Source organism: Caenorhabditis remanei, chromosome X (assembly GCF_010183535.1).
Source record: "Caenorhabditis remanei strain PX506 chromosome X, whole genome shotgun sequence".
Taxonomy (NCBI): Eukaryota; Metazoa; Nematoda; class Chromadorea; order Rhabditida; family Rhabditidae; genus Caenorhabditis; species Caenorhabditis remanei.
In genome coordinates, this window is record NC_071333.1 from 9,685,588 (window position 1) to 9,706,180 (window position 20,593).

The 20,593-nt window shown below is 38.3% G+C and overlaps 4 protein-coding genes across 4 annotated transcripts; all 4 read left to right on the forward strand.

Annotated features, from left to right (window-relative positions):
* Positions 1 to 2,194: 2,194 nt before the first annotated feature.
* On the forward strand, positions 2,195 to 10,922 carry GCK72_023876 (uncharacterized protein; the record flags this gene model as incomplete). Its single annotated transcript, XM_053735605.1, has 20 exons — positions 2,195 to 2,370; positions 5,346 to 5,472; positions 5,840 to 5,995; positions 6,102 to 6,168; positions 6,224 to 6,342; positions 6,392 to 6,606; positions 6,686 to 7,165; positions 7,221 to 7,910; positions 7,957 to 8,077; positions 8,122 to 8,190; positions 8,489 to 8,674; positions 8,724 to 8,837; positions 8,883 to 9,077; positions 9,130 to 9,369; positions 9,413 to 9,496; positions 10,207 to 10,288; positions 10,342 to 10,504; positions 10,552 to 10,663; positions 10,717 to 10,792; positions 10,837 to 10,922. The coding sequence occupies 20 exons, from the start codon at positions 2,195 to 2,197 to the stop codon at positions 10,920 to 10,922; spliced, it is 3,558 nt and encodes a 1,185-aa protein (XP_053579171.1).
* Positions 10,923 to 11,515: 593 nt separating this feature from the next.
* On the forward strand, positions 11,516 to 12,655 carry GCK72_023877 (uncharacterized protein; the record flags this gene model as incomplete). Its single annotated transcript, XM_003092239.2, has 1 exon — positions 11,516 to 12,655. One exon carries the CDS (start codon positions 11,516 to 11,518, stop codon positions 12,653 to 12,655), a length of 1,140 nt encoding a protein of 379 aa, XP_003092287.2.
* A 3,312-nt stretch (positions 12,656 to 15,967) lies between these two features.
* Positions 15,968 to 18,814, forward strand: GCK72_023878 (uncharacterized protein; the record flags this gene model as incomplete). Its single annotated transcript, XM_003109682.2, has 10 exons — positions 15,968 to 16,106; positions 16,158 to 16,253; positions 17,042 to 17,122; positions 17,175 to 17,284; positions 17,332 to 17,586; positions 17,877 to 18,002; positions 18,048 to 18,113; positions 18,161 to 18,247; positions 18,306 to 18,398; positions 18,470 to 18,814. 10 exons carry the CDS (start codon positions 15,968 to 15,970, stop codon positions 18,812 to 18,814), a joined length of 1,398 nt encoding a protein of 465 aa, XP_003109730.2.
* A 904-nt stretch (positions 18,815 to 19,718) lies between these two features.
* GCK72_023879 (uncharacterized protein) lies at positions 19,719 to 20,470 on the forward strand (the record flags this gene model as incomplete). Its single annotated transcript, XM_053735606.1, has 3 exons — positions 19,719 to 19,862; positions 19,907 to 20,035; positions 20,078 to 20,470. The coding sequence occupies 3 exons, from the start codon at positions 19,719 to 19,721 to the stop codon at positions 20,468 to 20,470; spliced, it is 666 nt and encodes a 221-aa protein (XP_053579172.1).
* Between the last annotated feature and the right edge of the window lie 123 nt (positions 20,471 to 20,593).

Genomic DNA, 20,593 nt, shown 5'->3' on the forward strand with positions numbered 1-20,593 from the left:
TAGGAAACATGGAAAAGAGAATAAAATCGAAAAGAGCTTAGCAGCTAAGACGTAGTGTATCTGCTCCTGCAATCGTCGTCACTACATTTAAGAACACGATGCCCATCAAAGCATGCGGCTAAGTTAAGGAAGCCTATTATTGAGAAAACAATACACTTTTTCTGCCCAACGCTTTTTCCCTCCTCCCTCGCATTTTCCGCCTCTCGTTCGTTTCTCGTGTGTTCTTCCCTTTATTTTCGTCTATTACATACATTCCGTATCGCATTTTTTCGAGTTATCCCATTTTTCGTTTTTCTTGGGAAATCACAAAGGGCGCCTTGTGAGACAAACAGAGGCTGTTGTTGTTTTATGACGTGTTTCGGTTCTACACCAAACCTTCGAAACGCGATGCATATTTCATAAAATTTGCCGTTGAAAATGTCACCGTTGCCTAGAACTGAATGTGTGGCTGGCTTTGTTGGTGGAGATTCTCCACGGATACAAGACAACGTCGACTTAGTTTCGACAGCTTTTTTCAACTTTTTGTTTCAAAAAGAAAAGAGCATTCGTATCGTCAAATGATCAGCTTTCGTTTTCTTTTCTCACATAGGGTGGGCACCGCTTTTTTGTTGTTTTTTCTTCTCTTTTTTCCATAGAATAATGACTTTGGTCAGCCTTTAGCAGTAAATGAATGACTTTCTCAGAAGTTCCCAGACTTTCACACAGGATTCATGAAATTTCACTCGCCGTCTCAATTCCACTTTCGTCTCGAAACCTTTACGAACTCTTTCCAAAAAGAGTGAATATCCGTCGATTCAGTCTCAACGCTCGGATATTTCCGGAAAAAATTGCTTTAGTGATTTTTGGAAATTCTCGTTCCAAGAAGTGAACGTTTCTCAACATAAGAAAGCAATGAAATCTCTGGGCATTGTTTCATTTTTCACAAAACGTTTCAAATTTCAAGTGAACATATTGAGGAAACTACGAAATACGCTTGGTCAGTTGGAGGAAATGTACTTCGTAGTTTTGGAATTTATTCCACCATTTTTGTACTGACTAGCAAGAACTTTTTTGTAGTTTAAAACAAAAAAATCCTTAGTTTTAGCAATATTGTAATAAATACTCCGTTTATTCAAGAAGAAACCTACGCCTAAAAACTCTTCTGGAGTGTTTCGCAATTTCCTATGCTCCTTTCTTTTTGTGACTCATTTTATCGTTTCTTGTGAAATAATCCTATTTTTATCTCATCGAGTTTCAAAGTATCTGAGTTTTTCAGTTTTTTTGAGCTCTCTTTTATTTTCATGTATTTCCTAACCGTTTTTTATCGGAAACAGTTTCAATAATACAAATTACACTATAGTAATCTCTGAACCGTTGAGCGGCACACGATAACAAATTAGAGCTGTGTTCTGTTTTCCCCTCGTATTTTCTAAGTACGGAACGAAGAGTCAGGTCGTCTCAAATTGCATCGACGTCCTTATAGAACCAAAAAAGTTCGCATAAGTTTTTTTCTTACTTTTCTTGTCTATTCCCATCAAAAGTTGTCAAATCCCAACGGAAACAGAACCAAACTTTTTCCTTTTTCGTCTCCTCTATTTTGTTCTTTTTTCTACCAGTATGACCCTTGAGTCTGAGCCCATCTTGTTTTTGACGAGATTCCGTTCCGGATGCTCTCATCCTCTTCTCGTTTTATTTGACAGAAGAAAAAGCCATGCGGCCCATTATTCGTTCTAAAAAGTTTCCGAATCGAGTTATAGCGAGCAATAGGCCAAGACAAAACACGCAAATCAGATCTGGTAAATTTAGTTGTTCAGGCTATTTTTCTCTTTTTGCTTGACTATTACTCAACAAAAATGCTCAAAGAGTTTCATGTTTTTTGTTTGAACCTTGACGCTGTGTTTTCCTTTTTTTGTTCTCTTTACTCATAAGTGTGTTGCATTTGGATGAATACAGAACCTATTAAAAAACTTATCTTTTTTGAGAAACATCACCAGTTGTTATATACCTGGATTAGTTCCTAATGCGTTTGATACAACGTAGTATATTACAAAACGCAAATAATTTTGTGCAGTTTTAGTTTTCACCATCTCAGGATGTTTTTTCTTCAAGTGATGTAATTACCCAGTTATTTCCAGAAACTCAATTATTCCCATTTCCTCGTTTTTGTCGTTTTTTCTTATTCTTTCAATATACTCAAAATACAGGGTGAACCAAAATGTCTGTCGAAACAGTGGTCAGTCACAAATTCGCTGTCGGACAGAAATTTGTGGCGGGCCATGTGGAGAAAGTGCGAAGTGCGCAAGCCTGGGCAGAACGACAATTTAATAAAGCTCATCAGTTCATACGAGAACTATCCGTTAGTCAGACTGACCCGAGGGATATCTTCACACAGTAAGTTTTGACTGATTTTATTATTTTTGAATTTCTTATTATTATGAAACCATAATCTTAGATCCCCCAATTTCATCCAATTTTTTCCGACGGGTTAGTTAGATAGTTGTCTCTTAAGCCGTAAGATCCCTGCAAGCATTTCAGTCATGTAAAATTGTGCATCCCTCTGTTTTATCCAACAAAAAATAAATTACTCTTTATATACCCAGGATATATGGATATCCTTTTCATTTCCCAAAGACCCGGAGGCGTTGTCCTGATATGACGCCATTATAATGACAGGAAGGTTCGGGAAACGATGCTTGCCGAAGGAACAATTTTAGTCAAGTAGCACGCACCGCAAGAGTTCAGAGACAGAAACGCACGTACAAACATTAATTGCTTTAGGAATCTGCGGACTAGTGTTCCAAGTGTTCTAATTATGTTTATCTGCGGAATTGAGTCAATACCGCAATAATAGCAAAATTAAAAGAACCATCCTGTTTAATTTATTTAAAATCGTTTTTCTTTTCGCAATCAGATTCCTCTCGATGTTTTCATTAATTTCGTCTCCACAGAGTCTGTTTTTCACCTGCTATCTTGATATTCACACATATCTTAACTGTGCAATTTTTTAAACAGGTGCAATTGGTAATGAGAATCACCACAAACCTGTTTTTCACCTCCATTGATTTTTTTTCTATGAGAGAAACTGAAAACACTGAGAAAATATTTACGCGAAACACACCCGCCGGTCCACGACACTATTTTTACATGTTTAGGAGATATACAGAAAGTAAAAACAAAAGGCAGTTTGATCATATATCAGACGGACCGGCGTCAGGTAGTTCAGACATATAATTCACTCAATTGGGTCTATGACGCTCTCACTTGCTTTATACGGAAATTAAATTTTGGAAAAGAAGATGAAAAAAAAGAGAAGGAGGTGGAAAGCGGGTTACGTTTTTTGCACTCATAAATTCTTTAGTTTGAAAAATTATACTCCGTTTGGAAAAGTACCGGATGTCACTGAAAAAGTTTAATATCCGGAGTACCCCATAGTTTTGCGTGAAATGAGATTTAGGTTATGAAATTCTATTATTTCAATTTCCTGGCTATCATAGCTTGGGTCACATCCGTGTAGGCGTTTGGATCCCCGGGTTTCGACATCTCCAGTTGACACTTCTGAATGAAATTTGACTATGTTTGTGAACGAACCAGATGTGACCAACAAGGATGATGGCACGGAAGAAATGCCAGCTATCGGGTTTCCGAACAAAAATAGAGTTGAAACTGAGTCGAACCACCCGGAGTTCAGTAATTCATTCTCTCACGTTCCATATTTTGATGATCTCTAAGAACTAAACATTTTTCTCATTAAAAAGTCATTGTTCAGTCATCTAGAAATATCTATTTAAACTACCAGAAAAAGTGTTCAAACGAACGTGGGTGTGATGTCTGAGACTAAAAGAGAAAATTTGAAAGAAGTTAGAAAACTGAGTTAGACATTAGGCTCTCGACGACAAGAATGCCATTGACAATTTCTTTCCAGAAAACACGAATATTTATGAATCCGAAAAAAGAGAGAAGAATATTTGCAATTTTGTATCATTCTCTTATTCTTTCTTCTTCTAAAGAAATTCGAATACTTCCAGAAAAATTTGTCTGAAACCACAAATTTAGTAAAAACCAACAATTTGTCCTTCTTAATTACATGCGTGACCGCCCATTGTGTCTTTCGAGGCGAGACAACTAATTAGGCGATGTTTTGAAGCGAATAAGACTTTGTGGCTCATCTGGAGGGCTTGCAGACATATTTCTGCGCTCAAATTGCGGCTCAGAACTTTTATGGCGTATTTTTGTCTCTCATCATTCTGATAATTCGTCACGATATCATACAAAAACTGCAGCTGAAAGTAGTTTCTGGGTGTCTGAAAGTTGTTTGGGCAGTGCCTACTCTGCAGTGGGCGGGCTCAAAGGCAAACACGCCTGCGGCACTCGACTCCACACTGAATATTGGCAGTCGTCCGCTCCGCGGATGCGTTTCCATTTCTAGGTGATCATGATGAAGCCACGTCGAACGCGAAGTGCAAAACTTCGTCGACGCCAACAGTAAGTCTGTAGTACTGTATGTTGATAATTAGACAACTGAATTAGTTCAAAGTTTTTAGTTATAGCTTCATCCTGACAGAAAATATTAGACATATTATGATGCTATGAAAGTTGAGTCTGTCTTCAGAAATCTGAATTTTAATACTGAATTTTGAACATTTTTTGAGACATATATTCCAATGAAGTTTTTACTGCAAATGAAACGGGTCATTTTCGAGACCAAAAACTTGTTCCACCTTCACAAATTTCCAAATGCTCTTTCTCTTCTAACATCTCATCTATTCTACCTTGAAGGTGAGGAACTTTTTCAAATTCTGGTTTAATGTAAAACGGAGAGCATACATATTCTAGCGAACCAAAATGTTCTGGGAAGAAGAAAAACAACGGAACCCGTTGAATTCGAATTCATCTCCATGCCTTGTTTTACCTTTCTTTCTTCTCGTTCTCTCGTTTTTCAAGACGCCAGTATGTTTCGGGTCAACATCTTTCAATAGACAAAACATGTTCCGTTTCAATGTATTTTTAAGTGGTTTTTCGAAACGAATAAGTGTGTTTTCTCGTCAATTTTCATGTGTTTCATTGTTACTCGAATGAGACAACTGACTCTTGAAAGACTATCGGGTTGAGCTCATCTCACACTCAGGTCATCTCTCTCATTAAAGAAGGAAATGGATAGGGTGAGGGTGGATGTGCAAATAAAAAGAAGATATATATTTAGGAGAGGATAAAGTATGACGACAAAAACTGCCCGGAGATAGAAATGAATAAAAAGAGTACTCATTTCATCCTCAATTTAACCAGTAACACAGGAGCACAACTCAACCAGGCAGTAGAGACTAACAAAACTCAAAACCTGCAAGAACTTCCATTTTTTTCTTTTTCAGGGTCCAAGCGTCGGATGGGAACTTCTTCGAAAAAGTGACAGCTCCAAGTGATGGAGACACCTCGAGGGATGATGAATTGTACACCATCAAAAATTTGAGTATAAACGGAGACAAGAAGCAAATCGAGGTTCGTCATAGATAGGGTGATAAGGTCCAAGCGAAAATGAGTTCTCGAGGGGTTGTGACGTTGCTTTACCTACAGGAAACTAACTGAATCTCACGAATATTTTGTAGCACTATTGTTTATTCAATTATTATTTGAGTTAGTTATTGAATACTCGGAAACTGTACATGTCCTAATGTTTTTGGAAGTTAACCGTTTTTTCACTCAAAATGTGTAAACAAGCTATCCGGTTCTTCGAAAAACTCATCTCTCTCCGGATTCTTCTCCAACTTGTTACTTTGTTCTTGCGCCTCTTCAACTTCCAACCCACACAAACACGAAACCCATTTTCCCGTACTTCTCGTATTAGTCGAGTGCTTCTTCTTTTCAGGCTCTCTACGTGGAGGCGTTGTACACTATTACCCACAAACTGGGCCAAGGAGACGTTGAGGAAAGTCAGGAGAGCCTCTACAAATATGTTCGTAACGCTTTCCAAGGTGATACGACTCTTCACACCGCTCTCATGGAAAAGGCGAAACAGAACAAGGTTGGGTTTCACAGATAGTTTTTTAGAAAATATATTCAATAGAAGAATTGTATCGTTAGTCACTGGGTATAAATCACCTGTCATTAAACGAAAATCTGCCTTTCAGCCACCCAGTGTTTTGCTCAACATCTTGCTTCTCGAGGCAAAAGACCTGATTGCAAAAGACGTCAATGGTTAGCATAGTCAAAAATTCAGAGATGGGAAATTAATGACGTCATTTCATTTCAGGATTCAGCGATCCGTTCGCAATGATGGGAGTTGTACCAGGCACGCGTAAGGAAAACCAGCCAATGACCGATTCGGCGCATCCGGAGAAAGACGAACAGGAGGCAAAGTCACCAAGAGCGGTAAATCTTCAAGGACCGAAAAAGATAGTGAACCATGTTAAATTTGCAGCTCCATGGAAAGAAAGATGGTCTCATGCACCGTTTCGGGGGATCATTCCGTCGTAAAGTTGGAAAGAAGGGAAAGCCACAAGACACTGGAACCATCCCAGCAAAACTTATCAAGGCTAGCTCTGTCCAGAAAAAAACGTTGAACCCAAAATGGAGTGAGAAATTCCAGTTCACTGTTGAAGACACTCAAAGAGATCAGTTCCATATTGACATCTGGTGAGTAAGAGGCAGAGAGTTGATAGTATACCTTTAAAAAGCTTGAAATAGCTCATAATATGACAATTTTTGGTTTCAGGGATCATGATGATGAGGAGCAATCAGTTTTTGATGCGGTTTCTTCTCTCAATCAAATCAGTGGAGGATTCAAAGGTATTGGAAGATACTTCAAGGAAGTTACTCAAAGTGCTCGTGCCAACTCTGACGACTGCACTGACGACTTCCTCGGATGCATCAATCTCAAGCTTGCTGAGATCCCACCAGAGGGATTGGAACAATGGTTTACCCTCCAGCCACGTTCGGAGAAGAGCAAAGTAAGTGGGCAGGTCAAACTGAAGATCTGGTTGTCGACAAAAGAAGAAGGACGCTCTGGAGATGATGACGAGACTCTGGATGTAAAGGAGCATATTGAGCTTCTCCGTCAATTTGCATTGTATGAGATCCGCCAGACAGGACAACCAGTACGTTTCTGGGATGGAGTCTATCCAGAGAGGGCTATGATCATTTTGCGTCAACATGCGATCCAAGGAGATCTCACAGATGTGCATCTTGCGATGTGGTAAGCAACATAAAAATAATAGGCAGACACTAACCCAAAATTAAAATTTTTATAGTCGTTGGCTTGCATTCCACTCCATGATCCACATTGACATCTCGTTCTCTCTTCTCTACAAGACCCTCCAGAAAATAATTGATAAGTGGCAACCACTCACTTTGGACAAGGAAGAGGAAGACATGCTCACTGACTCGTTCTCATCTTTCGATTCATACTGTAAGCGTATGATGATCGAGCATCGTGAGAAATTTACTCCAAGCAAGAGAAACAGTGGAGAAGAGTTCTCGAGCTTGATCAAATGCATGAGAGCTCTTCGTGAATCTCCATTCTACCAGAAGTACCTTCCGTACAAACGTCCATTCCATGCTCATCTCGAGTCTCTTGTCGTCAAAAGTGCTGAAGATTACATTGACCGAACTATTGAGTTGGTTCAAGATCCAGATCCATGCAAGGAGCTTCTTAAATTGCTTAACATTGTGAACACTCAATGTTCACGTTTCTTGCATTACGCTGCAGTCATCCGTGAAGTTGCCAGAATCGACTATTCTCAACTCACTTTGAACACCTTTGATCGTCTTTTGACCGAATACTTGACTTCTGAGCTCATGAGTGAGAAGAAAATGGATCTCAAGTCTCAAATGAGATTGTCGGCTGCTCAGGATCCTCCAAATGAGGATGACTTGATTGACTTGATGCGTATTCACATGGCTTTTGTTGAATTGCGCAACTATAGACTTGCGAACAGAGTGTAAGTGTAATATGAGAACGAAGCTATTGAAATTCCAATATTTCAGTCGAGTTCGTGATGAGTCAGAATGGTATGCTATCTTCAACAAAGGTATCAAAAAATTCCTTGAAGTCGCTAAGGAAAAAGCACTTGCTCGTGTTCACCTCAGTTGCCAACTTGATATGCCGGTAAGATTTTACGTATAGAAACTCATAACATTTTTTATATTCAGATTTCGACATCTTCAAACGATATGCGTCATTCCAGCAGCCACATTGATATCTGTCACATCATTGAGCAGGTATGAAACTATGACATTGGTTTCCAACCGCACGATAATTCAATCGTAACGTATGCAAACGCGCTTTGTTGAGACTATATTTTGGTAATATTATTTGACGCCTAAATTGCAATTTTTTGATATTTTTTGTTTTTTCAAAAAAATGGCCTTTCTCGATTATATTTCTCCTTAAAACTATTTCTTGACAAAGTTATACAGTTTAAACAAAAAAATTTAGGTAAGCGATTTTTCTCAAAAGAGCGCGTTTGCATAGGTTCACTTTGAATTACCGTGCAACCGTGAACATATTCCCTTTCAGTTTACCGTATTCTGGGAGCGCGTTGATATCAACGACGCTGGTCTGAAGATTGAGTACACCAGACTCCTTGTCGAAGTCATTTGTGACATTGTCACAGTTTACACTCAAAAAATTATTTCCGGTTTGGAAGCCGAAGGATTCACTCAAGAGCTTACCACATTCATACCATCTCAACTCTTGCACTTGGTAAAACCGAAAAGACGCTTCCTAATCTCATTAATCATATTATTTTCAGTTGTGTGCTGCCATTAACAACTGTGAACAAGTGCGTCGCAGTCTCAACATCACTGAGAAACTCCATATGGATGACATGTCGTTGGCTTATGAACGTGACTCCAGTCGTCTCAATGTTAGACTTTGAAATTATAAAGTGATTCACAGGAAAAATTTATAGGGAAACCATTTGTGGAAGTCCGAAATTGAGAATCGTCTCGAAACATGTGAAAACAGCATCTGTGGTGAAATTGATAGAATCGTTGGCTTATTGACTGGACGTCTTCTTCCACAGATGAAAAAACACGTATTCCATTTGGCATGGAGTCCATCCGCCCAATTGGTTGAGGATTCGCTTAAACCACTGACTGATATGGCAAGTTATCAGACAGTTATGTATTGATTCTTATTAAACATATTAATTTCAGTTGGACATTGAGCTCTCGGCAGTCCACAAGAACTTGCTACACAGAAACTTTTTGAGAGTCATGAGTGCTCAAGTGTCAATTGTTGTGAAACTTCTTCGCGAGTGTGTCACTGAAAACATTGGAATGGAACCAGCATTCTACCATAGATTGTTCGAAGCTTGGCATGTGTTGGTTGAGTTTTTCCATGCAGGTGGAAAAGGACTCTCTATGGAGGCATTGGAGACAAACCCAGATCATATGGTAAAATAAAAGCGAGTTGGTTATAGATCAACGGTGATTTCAGAAACTTGTGAAAATCTTGTCATTGAACCAAACTCCAACTGAGCAGCTCATTGAAAAGTATTACAAAGATCTTCTCAAACAACAGGTATTTTTATTATCAAACCACTTCCGGCAATCTTTATCTATAACTTTTCTATCGCTGTCTTACTAACAATCACATTAGTTCTTGCACAATCACACAATGTATTTTCATTTCTCTAATTTTTCGGCTTGATCTATTTTGCTTTTTCACTTTCATCCACCTTTTTCACGATGAGGCGCATTTTCATTATTTTCCACGCTTTACTCTACCTATTATATTACAACTGTTTGAATGTGATTTACATTTTCTCCCCTTACTAAAAAACTACCAAGACTCACCACACATTTTAGGCGCTTGCTGATCACCAATTCGGAGTAAGTTGCCCACGAAACTGAAGCCTCAGATAGAATGAAACTTAGTATCACATTCATATGCGGTGCTTCTAATTCGGTTTTTTGGACTGCTTTATTTTTATCAAGCTCTTCTTGCTAGTCGCGTACTTTTCCCTTTTATTTATTTTGGCTTCTCTTGACAGGCTTTCATTTGCAGAAGTAAAAAATATACTGCTTCCTGTATGATCTTAGAAAGTGCTAGAATTTTCCAAAAATTGAAGTTCCGCTTCTTCTCCTGTAGTGTGATCTTATATCTCCGTTTGATGTTCTTGTGCATGTCACAGTGGCTGATATACGCTTCACCTTCTGCTGTCTATTATTGTGTAATTAGTCTAGTGGATGATAGAATTCAGTTTAATTCACTGCAAAACACCCTTTCAGAACGAAGTGAGTGAGTGCAAATACGGAATTCTCAATGTGCGTGCATACTATAATGGAAACGCACAAACTCTTGTTCTTGATGGTGAGAGTCGTATATTGATAATTTAAATTTACAAATTATTAAAAATTTTCCAGTAATTGGAGCCAAGCAAATTATTGCGCTTGATTCAAATGGATTATCCGATCCATTTGTTGTGATTGAAATCATTCCGAAATTCCGCTACCCAGCAGTCCCAGTCGTCAAAACCAAAGTGGTATCAAAATCATTAAATCCAATCTTTGATGAAACTTTTGAATTGTGAGGATTCTCTTCAAAAACTAAATAACTCATTTATGTATTTTCAGCCACATCCCTCCAAACCCACCATCAACTGCAATGCTTCACTTTACTGTCATGGATCATGACTACTTGAGATCCAACGACTTCGCAGGAGAGGCTTTCTTAGAACTCAATGATGTGAGTTGCTTATATAGTCTTCATGAACAAATGAACACAAAATCGTTTTTCAGGTTCCTGGATTTGGAGCAACTGGAGGTAACACCCTGCGTCAGTTTAACCTAATCTTGATTCAACCAGTGTCGAACAGTGAGTAGTGCCATTTGATTTTTATCTAAATTTTTCTTTTCCAGCCAAAGACGTTCTGGATGTGTTGAACAGTCGCAAAGAAGACAAGGACGCTGTTGAATTCTTACGCTCCATCAGCACCGTTTACTAATCTTCGAATCTTAATTTTGCTTTACCAGTATTGAAAAAAAAAATTTTTTGAACAAGAAACAAACGAATAGAAATTTGTGATGTGCAATCCTTTTAACGTTTTTGTCTTTTTTCTGTCATTGCTACCCGATTCCCAATTTTTTAATTTTTGGATTTTACCTTTTCTAAACAAACACTTCTCCATTATGCTTGGGCTTTTTTCGGCTCTTGTCGGTTATTTTGGTTCTTAGAATTATTTTTGGACCTTAGAATTATTTTTGGTCCTTAAAATTATTCTTGGTCCTTAAAATTATTTTTGGTCCTTAAATTTTTTATTGGTTATTCACAGTGCCTGTGACATTAAAAAATGATCAGAAAAACGCGGAACGCATAGAACGCCAAGTTGTTTGGCCGTAATTTTTGTTTTCTCTTTTTTTTGTTTATGTTTCACATTGTTTGTTTTCTATTTTTCTTTATAGTTTTGTGAATGTGCTCTAAATTTTGCAGAGGCGGATCATTTTTCGAAGGTTCGAAACTCTCCATCCAATAAAAGACCATGTCTTGAATGGCGAGTCAGTCTTCGCTCACTAACAACTGTGTTTACTTTAAGGTTCCATGGTTGTCTCTGACGGTTGGTCCTCATACGGAGGGATTCCCCAGATTCAAGCGAACTTCACTCATAGATGGGTCAACCATAAATTAAACTTTGTGAATCCCACTGACAGACGTGTGCATACTCAATCTATTGAAGCAACCTGGGGAGCCTTCAAGCGAGAGTTGAAATCAAAGTTTGGAATTCCCGACGAAAACCTCGGAGAGTACATGGCAGTTTATATGTTTCGCCGTTTCTTCAGACGCGAGCGTCTTCTCAATAACTTGCTCATTGAGATGAAAACTTTTGGAAGACGAAGAAACCAATTGGAAACCACTTCACAATCACCATCAGATGATTCTTCTCAAGACGATGAAGAACCAATAGAGGATCCAGAAGATGCTAATGATACGTACCGATCAGAAAACGAACATTCTGATGAAAACTTGATCGATGTAGACAATCTGCCGAGTGATGATGAAGAAATTTATCCGGCCTCCGATGACAGTCTGCCACATAATCCGAGTACAATGGAGAGCGATTCTGATTCAGACAACAGCCGACCTCCCCCTGAGAAGAAATCAAAACGCAAACTATCAGGAAGCAGTACGCAGGTGACAGGCAAACAGACAAGGAGAGGCCGAAAACCGGGAGCCAGTCGTCGAGAGTCTGTTAACGGAGGAGTAGGAACGAGTGGCAATACCCACGTCCGTGGTCAGCAGCGAAGAGGTACAGGAGCTGGGAGAGTTCAATCAACAAGCGGACAGAGAAGAACTGATGGGAATACGCCGCCGTTAAGGAGAGGCCAAAGTTCTGACCGTGGTCAAACACAGAGAGGAGGTAGACAAGAGCAATTGAGCGATAATCAAGACCGTGGAGATGTCACGATTCGCAGAGGAACACTTCGAGTTAGAGTGAACTCAGGAAGTGTCATGGGTGACCGACGTGGACAATCGCCAACTGAAACAGGAGGACGAAGACCGGGAAGAGCTCAGAGAGCTAGAGGAAGAGGGCAAAATTTGAGACGAGGTCATAGCAGCCGTGTGCAAACATCGAGGGCGGATGCAGTAACCCGTACACAACAATCAGGAGGAGCTCGCGGTCGTGGTCGAAGTTCCAGAGGCTCTCGATCTGGGAGGTCTAAAGGTGGAAGAGGGAAATAAATATTTTACGAATTACACTAAATAAAATGTACTCCTAGTTTCCAACTTTGTTATCAGTTGTTATATTTGCGAATAAATAATTTGAAGGTAGACTGAATTATGAAATTGTAAACAATTAACAAGGCAAATAAAAACGCTAAATAAATAAATGAAAAATTTAAATGTCACAGGCACTGTGAATAAACAATAAAACATTTAAGGACCAAAAATAATTTTAAGGACCAAAAATAATTTTAAGGACCAAAAATAATTTTAAGGACCAAAAATAATTCTAAGGACCAAAAATAATTCTAAGGACCAAAAATAATTCTAAGGACCAAAAATAATTCTAAGGACCAAAAATAATTCTAAGGACCAAAAATAATTCTAAGGACCAAAAATAATTCTAAGGACCAAAAATAATTCTAAGGACCAAAATAACCGACCAGAGCCCTTTTTTCCTCGGATTTTTTGACTGAAATGCGTAGTAGCTTCCGACCAAACTGGCTGATTTCCCTTTGACTCTGTTTACCTACAGAATTCAGCATTTCCGGCTTATTTTCTCCCCCATAAAGATGTCCTGACGTATAGATACGAAGTGGCAATATGCTGGTTGTAACCCGTTTGATGATGACATTTGCTTTTTAGTCATAATACACACCTGCTTACTTTTTTCCATGGATAAAGATCTCTCTTGCTGTTTTTTGTTTGTTTTTGTGGGACCTCTGGCACAACGGATGGGTTGAATGGGTTCAGAGTTCAGAAGATGGAACATTGCGATTACGAAGCTTCCAGTTTGTGAATGCGCAATGTCATGTTTCTAGATGAAACTACCAGGGTTGACTTTTAAACAGGAAAACTTTTGAAAAAATTGCGTTCCATGTAACTTTTTTCTATCCAACTGCCTTCGATGTTCACAATTTGTTCATTCCGCTTCTTGTGTTCAAATTATTCAACGCATCACGTAGACATATACCGATAGAAAATCAGGACCGGTAACCGGATTTGATCTCAAACAGTACGTATGTTCGCTCAATATATATCCAAGTTTTTATGAAAGAAGGGAGACGCCCTCAGGGATGTACTCTATGTGATTGAATTCTTTTAAACTAAACTGATATTTGAATCAATCGGATCTAAACCGTTTGGTCTCTGAAATTGTCATTTTTCTTTTTTTCCACTGAAGAATGATGTGTAATCAATAATTCGTATGAAAAACTCACTGGCAAGTGTGGGGACCAAATTAGCTGCCGAACCCCACCTATCATCATGCATTTCCGCTGCCATCACAAACACACACTCACTCACTCACACAGTTGGCATCAGAAGAAGAGATACGCGAAAAACCGTGTCAGCTGTTACTTGCCACAATCATTTTGTTATACACTTCATGCTCTTCATCCGACAACGCTTTCGTACTAACCGTTTGGACTTTTCTCTCGTTTTTCACACTAGACTTTGGTGTGTTGAAAGTTTGTTTTATCGTTGATTCACTGAAAGTACCTTGAATATAAGTTGATAGTTCTCTTCTCTGGATCGAAAATATGTCAAAGTCTGATTACAACAAATTTCTGATAAACTGTTTTCTACATAAAAATTACAAATATTTTTCAAGAACAGTGTTTTTCAAAAAGTCAAATCCATGAAAATTTATGCATTCTTTGTGAAATGTGAAATGGGAGCCTTGACATTGCTTGATTGAACAATTTCCATATTTGGAGCTTTCAACCTCTTCCACTTTTTTGAATTCTCCCATCTGACTATCCTTCAATGGCAAATTCCACTATTCCGCTTTTGTTCTGTTTTCACAGGCATACGGCGCAAGGTTACCACGCTAATCAAAATCAGAATCAAGTTTTGCCATTTCAATTCATCTGGCCATCACTCATCCGCAATCAGATTCATCATATTTCATTTTGTGAGTTGGTCGCGCACGATTACACGTCAGCCGTCGTGCAGTTTTGCGCAACTGTCGTTCGTTCCATCCGAATGTTGTGTAACGAACACCGGTATCCATTAAATCTTTGGCATCCCTTTCAACTTTTGCGCACTCCTTTCATTTCATCCGGAGAGGTAAAAAGTTTAAAATTGCAATAGCGGGTCTTGTCTTTCATTCTTTCTTCTTTTTATTCTCTGTTTGAAAAGAACCCTTTTTCTTTCCCAAAGGAGGATTTGGCGTGGTTTTCTAATGAACATCAAACATAGTCCAAGATTCCAAATTTTGGACCCTCAATCGCGTTTTTCAAAGTAATCCCCATGGCGTAACTGAACACAACTAGGAAATGACTTAGCGGAAGAAGGGAAAAGAAGCGGTTCACTCATTTATTCTCCTTTCTTGTCGCATATGCCGTAATCTTAATTTTATTATACCAACTCACGCGACCACTCGTTTCTCATGGAATTTTATAATAGCGAGACAAGTGATTTTGGTGTTATTCTATTAGATGTTCCTATGTGCCTCAGAAATTCCTTTTTACTACTTTGGTACAGTAAACCAGTCTGTATTTTCCCAAAGGCTGATTTGAAAAAATATGAAAATCAACTTTGAAATTTTTTTTATTTATTCCGTTTGAATTTTCATTCCATTCGACTTCTCTCATGCGAACAAAAAATCAAAAAATCGAAAACACTACGAAAATGATCGTTTTCTCAAATCAATCTGATGTCCCCTCATTTTCATCCGTGGGGAAAACCGAGAATCCTCTCGATTGATCACTCCTCATGCGAATCGGCAGCTCACCGAGTCGTTTTTCGTTTTGATCTTCTTTCTGTCTTTTTCCTTCCCTTCTCCTGCTGCTTCTCATCGTACTTGCCTTGCTTTTTACACTCAGTCATCGTTGCAAGCGGCAGACAATCTTTTTCGAATTTGCCATTGACACTTAATTTCAAATTTCCACCAGGGACTGACACATTTCCCATCTGATCTATTTTTTGAGCTATCTGTCTTTCTCGAGGCAAATCTTACCTAAAATTTATACAAATTCTACTGTGTTACGTTTTTTTTTTGAACACTGATTCATCTTGAAAAGAAGAAAAAGAGACAACGGAATGTTTTAAAAAATTCATGGAAAATAGAACGCTTGCTCTTGTTGTATGTCTTTTTTCTTTTTTTTTCTCCTCAGAGAACCCAAAAAATCTAAGCTTCCATCGGATTTTTCCTATGCTTCAGTGAACCACTCAAATCGTCATATCCGTTTGAACTCTGGCGTATATCTTCCCAGGTCCCATCATATATCTCTTTTTTACATCTTTTGTGTTCCATTCTTTTTTTTCTTTGTTTTTGTTTTTCAACATCGAGTGTTGTCTGACAATAAGATGGCTGTTCATTTTCAGATGGATCTGCTACTAGTCCTACTCGGACTGGTTTCTGGAGCCGCCGCACGCGATCCGATTGGACAGAATCTCATCGTCATTCTTGCTGATGGATATGGAGCAACACTATTGAATAATACCAAGCAGGATGCAACTTTCGGTAGGGAAACATACATTTTTGAGTTGTTTTCCAATATGAATAAGTTTTCAGGAATCCGACACCTTGCCACGCACGGAGTGCAAGTAGATTACGTGACACCTTCATTTCCGACACATACATGGCCACAATGGATGAGTTTATCGACAGGTCAGTTGATAAGCACAGTCTATGCATTAACAGTTATATCAAGTTTCATGTTATATCAAAGAACTTTATCAGTCAAAATTTACTCTCGTTAGAAATTTCTTGCCAGTCTGCAAATTCCAGCAAATAACGCACTAATGCTGAAATGTTTTGAGAAACGTTTGTAAAATGGTAGGATTATCAGAAAACCCAATATCATGAGGTTCACATAATTGAAAATCTCCCATCAAAAATATCCGACAAATTTCTCATGTTCCCACATGTTTCCGTCAAACTTCTGCCATTATTTTCTGAAAGATCAGATCATAGTTCTGTGAAATTATTGATAATGACTTCTCCGCTTTTCCACATGTTTGTCGAGCATTTCTTGCGGCGTCGCCACTGCGTGGGAAGTCATCTTTCAAAAAGCGACAAAAAACGTCGTAGAGGGGAACAGGCGTCTTCAAGCCATGCGATAACGAGCCGTTTGAAGACGTTTTTTTGTTACTTTTAAAACTTCTCTTGCGGCAATAAAATAATGGGTCTTCGGAAGAGAGGAGAGAAAGATGTATCTTTTGCTTCGTTGTGCTCTTTTCGTTTTGCCTTGTCTTTTTGTAAAATAAATGGGGAACATGAAAAGAAGACATGTCGAGTGATATATGAAAACAGCGGTTCGGTCGAGTGATATCTAGGATATGAATATGCTTTCGATGTGCAACATGTGTTGTGACAAGACAACAGTTGCAAGGTGCATCGAATTACAAATGAACACTTTGTCTCGAGTTGAAAAATTGTGAAATATGTGTGTTTAGGTCTCTACACTGAGAATCATGGATTTACTGCTGATTACATGTGGGATCGTAAAACAAACTTCACTTTTGAAAGAGGAACAGGTATTTTAATAATAAATTAGACCGCACGATATACATGACAGATAATTTTTAGGACCAAATGACACAGACGATGTTTGGTGGAATGATGCAAAGGCTCCACTCTGGTACACTGCTGGAAAAGCTGGTGTTGATGTTCACTGCTACTGGTTCGCACATTGTCATGTAAGAAAAACGAATAAACTTCATCAGAGTCATGTTCCTTTTTCCAGCGCGCTTTCTACGATATGGTTGTTCAAGTACCAGAGAAACGTTGGGCAAATCTTGATGATGCACATCAAACTGACAACTTGAGAGACATCTTCCCAGAAATTGCCAACAGAATTTCCAAATATCAAGTTTACAAGCAACAGATGTTTCTGATTCGTTATGCTAACATCGGAAATGCTCAAAAAGAGCATGGACCAGAGTCGGATGAAGTGGAGCAAGAAGTTGCTAAATTTGATCTTTATATCAATGAGCTTCAGGTAAATTTGAAAATGATAAAGTATCAAAGATACAAAGATAATGCAAAATATTTCAATGCCCGCATCGACCAAACTAATAAAAACTTGTAAGATGAATTAATAACAAAAACAAAAAAGAATTGCATCGACCGGGAATCGAACCCGGGCCGCCCGCGTGGCAGGCGAGCATTCTACCACTGAACCACCGATGCTTGTCATCATACGGGATGCATTGGGGAGACTAGCCAACGGGTCGCCCTCCTCGTTGCTTTTCTCTCGTCTACTTACTCTCTTATGTACATACTTTGCAGCAACTACTCGAGGATCGCGGCTTGTTTTCTTCGACTAATTTGGTGGTTATGTCTGATCACGGATATACTCCTCTACAGAAAGAAGAACAATTCTTTATGGAACAATGCCTTCCGGATTTTTCATTGGTATGGGAAAAAGTGAATAAATACGGTTCCAATGTCTGTTTTCAGGTGAAAAAGATTGTGAACTCCCACAGCATGATTATGGTCTTCACCAATCCAGAAGACGAAGGAACTGTGGGTTTTTCTGATATAAATCAGTTGATGATTTATTCTTTTCTCAGGTTCATTACGAATTCAGTGTGTGTGAGGTGTGGTCCCCAATGGGAGACTACGATGAGAATGACACTCCGTTTGTGAAGACCTATAGGGTAAGTTTTACATTAGTTTTTAATTTTGAACGCTTTTGAAAAAAATTATATATTTAAGATGTCTGAGTTGCCCGACGATCTTCACTGGAAAAATTCTCGTTTCATGAGTGGTGTTGTCCTTATCACAAAGCCAGGAACAAGTGTTGTTACGGTAAGCTGAGATAGTTCTGGAATGTTTTAAACCAAAATTTTATTCGGCAAAAACGAATTATTTATTTTCAGAAGGAGCTTCCAACTGTTCCACACAGCGGTGATCCGACAATTGATGCTAAACAAGCGTCCGGATGGGAGCCAACTCATGACGACATGAAGGGTATTTTCGTTGCTCGTGGTCCAGCATTCAGAGAAAACGAACGATTTGGTCCAATCGAAATTGTCGATGTCTATCAAATGCTTCTGAACATTTTGAGCATTGAACCTGCTCATCCTCATAATGGAACTTGGGGAAATGTCGAACACATGCTTAGCGAAGGGTGGGAGAATCGCGGTCCAACTGAAAACTCGTCTTTTCGGTCATCTTGCACACTTCTTTGTTTTATTTCTGTTCTTTTACGTTTCTTCTTCTAATTTCTCTTATTTGTTTCCTTGTGAGATATCTTAAAACCATTTGTAAGTGTGTACGAGAGACCAAACAATTTTCCAGTTAACCGAAACCCCGCTCAAGTTCTTTCTTCTTTTTTCCCTCATTTTCCCAATAATCACTATGCATTTACTCGTTTTTCGCTCCCTATCTGATAGTAATAAGAAATCCAGCTCAAAACTGCCGTAGGGTTTGTTCAACAGCATTTCCACGCCATTTACACAAGTTTTCGCTTAACGCAGAAGCCCGAATAGTGCAATCCGCAAAATATCTAGATGTCCCCCAATGCTTTATATTTCTGTTCTTTCTCGTCATTCGTCTCAGAATGAGATATTTATATTGCTCCCGGTTACATAACCTGTTTCCTTTACAATTACATTCAATTTGTCTTTTTTTTTCAAATAAATCAGTGTTCATGACTTTGGGTGTACTTGACAAACTGAAGAAATAAAAAAGCAAAATGGAAGAAAGATGGAAGATAATATTTCAGAAAATGGGAGCGTTTTCAAAAACATCAATTCGAAGATAGATCCAAAGCAATTAATTCTGGTTTTGGTTTCAGAAAAATTTAATAAATGAGTTTTTATGACAAAATAGACGAAGCAGCATGAACCAATACGGAATCCAATAAATTTCTGTCAAGACGATGCTTCTGACTTCTCCGTTTCCATTTCAAATAGTGATGTTTCTCTGGTAGCCTTTCTAATTCACATTTTTTATTTTTCACACATCATTTTTACCACTAATAAATAATTATATAAAGAGAACAAAATAATTATACAATTTACACAAAATAGCTACCAGTATCGATGGCATTCATTGATTCTGATTAGTGGTTTCATTATTTCTGTTTCGCAATTTTATTCATTGTTGGAAAATTGTTCTACTAAAATGACATCGAATGTTCATAACCGTTGTTCTTGTGAATATGACGAAGCAGATGCATCATCTCTTCTAGTCCAATCTGAAACTGTTCCTAACATCACTATTCCTGCGATGCTAAGATTGACTACCGAACGAACCAATAAAATTCAGGTAACTCAACAGATTAAAAACAATTTCCACAATAATGTATGTAGACTTATGTGTTCTTTCCATTGGATGATCGTATCTATAATATGGTCAATCATTCTTCTACCGAATATGAACAATTTGCTAAAGCAACTCTTCAAGTTTTTGAGAATGCAGCAATTCCGCAAATTAATTTGGTAAGAGATTTTGAGAAGGTGTCAACAAAACAAATATTTCAGTTTGGAATCTTCTCTCGTAGAACTGTGGAGTTAGATTGTATCATGCTGGGAACAAAAGAAGGGATTTTCTATGGCGTTGAAAAACGAGAATTAGTGCACAAACGACTGAGAAAGTATTGCAAAATACACAAACCATATTGCGACTTCTTGTGCAAGTACATGCCAGGAAACAAATCATACAAATTGATCGATGGAGGGTTTGCAATTTTGTACCTTCCCAATTTTGAACACGATCAAACTCATTTGAGACGTGCGAGATATATTGGACTATTTGGTGGGAACGCATACTTTTTGGAACTAGACAGCGGCAATGTGAGTTTCAATATGGATTTCAAATTTGAAAAGATTTCCAGATTTGCTTCATCAAAAGTCGGAATGAATGTCGGATCATAAGTCAATTTTTCCACTCATTTGCTGAACCATCTTGCATCACTCATTACATGCTGAACAAAAGTGAAACAATGGTATGTCTGAATGAGTGTAATCGTATTAAAAGAGTCTCATATTTAGACTCCT